The sequence below is a fragment of the Emys orbicularis genome, chromosome 2 (genome assembly GCF_028017835.1).
Source record: "Emys orbicularis isolate rEmyOrb1 chromosome 2, rEmyOrb1.hap1, whole genome shotgun sequence".
Classification (NCBI taxonomy): domain Eukaryota; kingdom Metazoa; phylum Chordata; order Testudines; family Emydidae; genus Emys; species Emys orbicularis.
In genome coordinates, this window is record NC_088684.1 from 115797008 (window position 1) to 115803007 (window position 6000).

The following is a 6000-nucleotide window of genomic DNA, read 5'->3' on the forward strand; positions in this document are numbered from 1 at the left end:
CACCAATATGCAAATTCTGTGTTGATGTGCTTTTCTGAGCTACAACAGTCCTTTACCTCAGATTTATTTCTCAAGAAACAACAAAAGGGTGCCAAAAGTTTCCTTAGGTGTCTTTTTTTCCTAAGTTTGTTGAGTTATTTAAATAAAAATGGTGTTCATTTTTTTTTTTTTTAAGGCAAATTCTTGTGTTTCTTTTCTGCAATGGCGGTGCTCTGAATAAATAAACTGCCTTTCTAGTAGGGGGCCGTCTCCATTGAAGAAAGCAAACTGATTTTTGAATTGTGTACTTACCAACGCAGAGTCAAAGAAATCTTCCACAAGTCTCAGCAGAGATTTATTCTGTGCTGGCTCTATGAGGATCAAAAATTCTCTTGCTCTTTCAAACCAAGATACCATGTAAAAATTAAAATAAATTAATAAAGCAGAGATGGCTAACAATGATTCAGTTGAATGGATTTTCACCTCAAGTGCATCAGTGGCTAGATACAACACACAAGATTCCTTGATCACTGAGCTTAGCAGTACCACACTGCATTAAAGGTCACTTGCAAGTGAAATTAGTAGAATCCCATCTTTTTAACAGTCCTTTGTGTTGTTATTATTGCCTCCCCTAGTTAAGAAAAAAGTAACAATGAGCAGCAGTTTCTTTTTTCAGCAACTCACCTTTCCTCTGACTTTCATGAAATCTACATCCCCACTGCATCTGACCCCTGCTCTGCTGTGATGCTCCAGCACACACTATGCTGGTGACATTATAGCTATTGGGGAACTCTTCTGGAGGAAGTCAATTTTTTTTTTATTCTCAACTTATGGTTTTGCAACATCTCTTATTTTATAAAGCAATGCTGTTAAACCATGTGAAATAATACACAAAGGACATCTCTCCAACCTGTATAGGTTACAGGGAGATCTAGGATTCTGTAGAGGTTTTGTAGTAGGTGCGTGTAAGGGCTTTGCAGAAGCTAGTTGGGCAGCCTGTGACAGTGGATTACACATTGCAGGACCTAAAAGGAACTGGGCAAGGAAAAACAATTTCAGCTCACATGCAGACTGTCCCTCTGAACCTGGTTAACGGTGAGTATTCAGTACATTGTTTTTAAAAATAAGACTGCTTTCTTTTAAATACTATATAAAAGTCATTAGCTTCTATTCTAAGCAATGCAAAACAAATGTAATATTTAACTGAAATTGAAGACAAAGCAATTTTAAAAAGCCCTACTCAGTTTTGTGAGCTAGTTCATTTCATCCATTAAAAAGGATCCCTGGGATTTGATTTCAGAACAGCTAAGAAGTCACATCCTAATGTTTTCTCTTTATATAAAAAAAAAAAAAAAAAAAAAAAAATCCCATCTCAACAAATTGCAGTCATTTGATTACAGAACTAAATGTGAATATTATACTTATCTTTGGTATCAGCCCTTGCTGAATAAGCAAGCTTGCCCCTTCTTGAGGATCACTTTTAAAGTACATCTGAATGCATTTCAACAACAAGGAAACATTTTGGAATTCATTCTTGTCCAACTCCTATAAAACATTTTCCACCATATTTTGATTACTATATCTTAGACAATTATGTTAATTATTTAATTTGAGTCTTAAAATGATACAGTATAAGTTAGCCAACTTGCCTTTTTCAACACTTTGTCAAGTTGGTTAAAGAATTGTTTGCTGTATTTTTGAGGAGGGTAAATTTCTTTTTCTTCAAACAGTTCATTTATTTTCTGAAATCCCTTTCCCTTAAAAGCATCAGTTATGAGTGATTCAAGCTGGGGGGAAAACATGAAGAATGATCACTTTGAAAATAATCTTTATTCTTTAAAAAAATGTAATATATATTTCATAAACATAGCTTATCTTCCCACCTAAAGCTATTATAACAGTGCTTGTTATTTGGGGGGGGGGGGGGGGAGAGGGAGAGAGAAGAAGGGGACTTTCAATGAGAATTAGAGCATTAGATTTTTAACTGTATATCACTTCCTGTAAAAACATGGGCCTAAATTTTCAAAAGTGACTAGTGATTTGGCATGATTCAATTTTTCAGCATTTAACTTCAGACACCTTCAAAGAACCTGATTTTCAGAGAGTGGATATTCATAATTCCTCTACTCAGCCATTTCATAACTAATTTTATCACTTCTTAGCATTCTCTAATCAAAAGATGAAGTTGAGAGTCAGTTACCTACTTGACTTGTAAATACTGCTATAAGATACCAAAATTAACTTTCGTCACCTCCATTTAAGAATTTACTTTTTTAGAAAACATTGTTTTTAATATACATCGCCTGTGTGTGTGTGTGTGTGTGTGTATATACACACACCCATATAGAGCTCCATCCAAGTACATCAGATGGACTCATTAGCACTGACCCAACTGTAGGATTAGGGTCTACATTTGGCTCATACCATATTAGCCCTCTTGCTAAATGTTCTATTACAGGGGTAGGCAACCTATGGCATGCGTGCCAAAGGCGGCACGCGAGCTGATTTTCAGTGGCACTCACACTGCCCGGGTCCTGGCCACCGGTCTGGGGGGCTCTGCATTTTAATGTAATTTTAAATGAAGCTTCTTAAACATTTTAAAAACCTTATTTACTTTACATCCAACAATCATTTAGTTATATATTATAGACTTATAGAAAGAGACCTTCTAAAAACATTAAAATATATTACTGACACGCGAAACCTTAAATTAAAGTGAATAAATGAAGACTCAGCACACCACTTCTGAAAGGTTGCCGACCACTGTTCTATTACATATACAAACTGATGGAAATGGAAAATGTATGTCATTATGTATTCACTTCTTTGACCAAATTTGATAAAATTAGGAATTTGAGAGTATGTTAAAATTGATGTATATAAGGTCATGTCAGTAATGGCTTTCAAAAGACGGTGAAACAATTTGGAGAGGGTTATTTACATAGTATTCTGTTCTGGATGCCATGTTTTCCTTTATCTCATTGCTCTGTTCTTGACTTTCTTCCTCCTTTAAAAGAAAAGGGAGAAAAAGGCACTCATTGCTGCTCAAAAAGTGAAAAAAAATGTACTTTGTTATAAAAATCTCTTTTGATCAACTATTTTTACTTGCATGTTTTTAAGACACTATTTCAAAATTTTTCCCCAATCTGTCAAATAACCATTGCTTAAAAGTAATAACTAAATCACTAAAACACAATTATAAATATGGCAAGCCAAGTTCTCATTCCATTACAGATCACTCTGCAGCTATTCAGTTTTACAACCAAAAATTTCAAATTCAATTATTCCCTCCCCAGCCTCAGCTCCATCATAAGAGTTTCCACAACTAGGGGGGGGGGGGGGGAAACTACAGCAGTTGGAACTGTAAGAGTCCACCAAAACAAAGACAACCAATGTATGTGGAAGAAAAGTCTTGTTACTTATTTACAGAACCAAGGTAAGTTTTATAGTTACCATTTCCCAAATAGTGGTAAACTTTCATTTACAGAATGAATCCATATTTAAATTTTGCTCTAAACGCTACAGAAATCTTAATTAAAAAATAAAAGCCAGAAAAAGAAAGTAAACCTTCCTTAGAAGAAGCCTTGTTTCTGTAACACATGATGAAATTAACCGATCAGATGAATCCTTAGCAGCATTCAAGAAACGATACAGCCACAATGACATTCTAATGTTTGTTTGTTTTTTTCCTTTTGGTGGCTCCATTCATCAGAGGAAAGAAAATGCTCCACAAAGGGATCAGTCTTGCAACCCTTACTGAGGCAAGTAATCCCAGTATTGCTGTAGATTTACTTAACATGGCTAAGGATTAACACAGGACGTTAGTTCCAGTGTGTGTTACAGCACCAAGGTTTTTTTCTTCTAATAAATGAACATCTTACTTACACGAACTTTAAACAGAGCCCTTTTTGTACATATGATGTTTCCTTAGTAAAGCATTAATCAGGTTTTTATTAATTATTATTAATTACTTAAGAGAAAGAACCAAGCACTGAGTTACCAGAATACCCCGGATAGTATATAACGAGATAAAGGAGAGATTTGTTGCTGAGACTCCAAAGGAAAGTAAAAATGGCTCAAGCTCTGGCTACCAGTGGCTCTCTCCTCCCTCCCTCTCCCCATCACAGCAGTTGGGACTCTTGAATTCAGTGGTAGATTTTAATATCCAAGGACAAACAGGGAAGAGCTCTCGGCTCTGGAATTCACTCCCCTGATTTCTTACAGAGCCAAAAGCTTTTGGCCTTTAGGTCACACCAAAAGCTAGACACTAAATTGAGGAATAGTTTTTATTTCATAAATAGCCTTTATTGACACCATGGTTCCTGTACCATATTTTTGTTTGTTTAACCAGAGACAGATCTTTGCAGTGAGGACATGAGATGGTAAATCAACATCCTTACAGCGCAGCCCAAGAGAGCCGGGGGACAAAGTTGCAGCTAAAACTGCGTGGGGTAGCATGCCTACAAGGATCCTTCGTTGCCTTTGGGGGGCGGGGGAAAGAGAGAAGAAGAGTATGATTTGAAAGGGATGAACAACAGGGATCAGACCTTAAAACCATGCCACTGGATAGACACCGAGGGTTAGGGGCGATGTGCTAATCGATTTTAAAGCCAGTTAGAACTAGAGAATAAAACTGGCTTTAGATTTAAGGTGACCTAACCCTGGGGTTTTAGTGTGGACTAGTCCCAGTTGAGCAAGGAACCGGACATAAAACCGGGCAGAGCTAGGGCCCCTTTCCCAGGCAAAGGGGACTAAGAGCAAAGGGAGGGAATTGGAGAGGGGCCCAGGGCAGAAGGCCGGTCCCTTTTGCACTTGGGAGGAGGAGACTTGGAGAAGTAAGACTCCCCTTTACCTGCCACAAGAGGCAAGGGACAGCCCCATGGAGCGGTAGGGAGAGAGAGAGAGAGAGAGAGAGAATGAACACCTCCCGCCAGACAGGAATAGGGGGAGAAGAGATTGGAGGGAGAAACATAAGCCACCGTCAGCTAGGGAACTAGAGCAGCTGATCCATGGGGCAGGGGCATTTCTCCGGCACCGCTCACTCACCTTCAACATGGTGTAAATCCCCGAGAAAGGGAAGAGGCGAGCACGAGCCACCCAGCTGCACCCTTAATGAGACGCCGAGCAGCCCTCGTGTACTGCCCAGGTGCAGCTGGTTATGGAGCCCGGGGCGCCCCCTGCCTCGCTCGAGGGGACAGAGACCTAATCCCGGGAAAGGGGAGCCCAGAGAGAATCCGCGCTGGGGGATCTGAGGGCGCTTCTCGCTACTGAGCGTATCTCCAGCCTGACCAGCGGGCATGGCGCTTTACGCTCCTCCAGGGGGATAGGACTGGAGACCAACCCCGGGGGGCTAAGCCTCTGGGAGCACGCTGCAGGATCTGCATCGCAGGGAACTTGCAGCTGGGGACAGAGATCTCCTCACAGAGAACTTACAGTGAGGGCTGGTTTCCACGGGGAGGGAAGAGGATAGGCAAGAACTGAAGGGGTATTTCTCCCTTCCACGGTAGGGGCTGTGTGATTTGGGGGCAGGTTCCCCTCCGCTAAGCCAAGAGGAACATGGAGGCTGCAGTAGGACTACAAGATTTGACTAATGATTTGTAAACTTGTTATATGGGGGAAGCATGACAATTCTGTGTAATGAATTCAGCAGTATCTCAAAGTAGGTTACTAATTGTGCAATTACAGAGGTTTTGATTAACTGAGTCTTGTGGGTGGGGAGAGTTGCACAATAGAGAGCTCATGTAGATGTTGCCTCACTAACCTTTAAGATGCAACCAACTCCAGAACAAGGAGCCTAAACACCAATCCTTGGCTTCAATGGGACTACTCATTCATACGGAGTACTCCCAGCAGTTAATTGGCGGAAGAGGTCCATGGATTTGTAATTGTATTGGTTCTGAAGAACTACTGATCAAACCCATGAAATATTTTGTAGGAGCAAAGCCTTAGATTTGAAAACACTTTAAGCACGTGCCTGACTTCATTTATATGGGTTCCGTTGAAGTAAATTTATGCAGGTGT

General features: G+C 40.0%; 1 protein-coding gene across 1 annotated transcript in view; it reads right to left on the reverse strand.

The window, feature by feature from the left end:
- Positions 1-5034, reverse strand: part of SYCP2L (synaptonemal complex protein 2 like) — a 51064-nt gene extending 46030 nt beyond the window's left edge. Inside the window, exons 1-5 of the mRNA XM_065398336.1 lie at positions 5026-5034; positions 2921-2986; positions 1629-1766; positions 1405-1524; positions 292-396 (exon numbers count right to left, since the gene is read on the reverse strand). Of these exons, the coding sequence (XP_065254408.1) occupies positions 292-396; positions 1405-1524; positions 1629-1766; positions 2921-2986; positions 5026-5034 (438 nt within the window). The remainder of the gene's footprint in view (positions 1-291; positions 397-1404; positions 1525-1628; positions 1767-2920; positions 2987-5025) is intronic.
- Between the last annotated feature and the right edge of the window lie 966 nt (positions 5035-6000).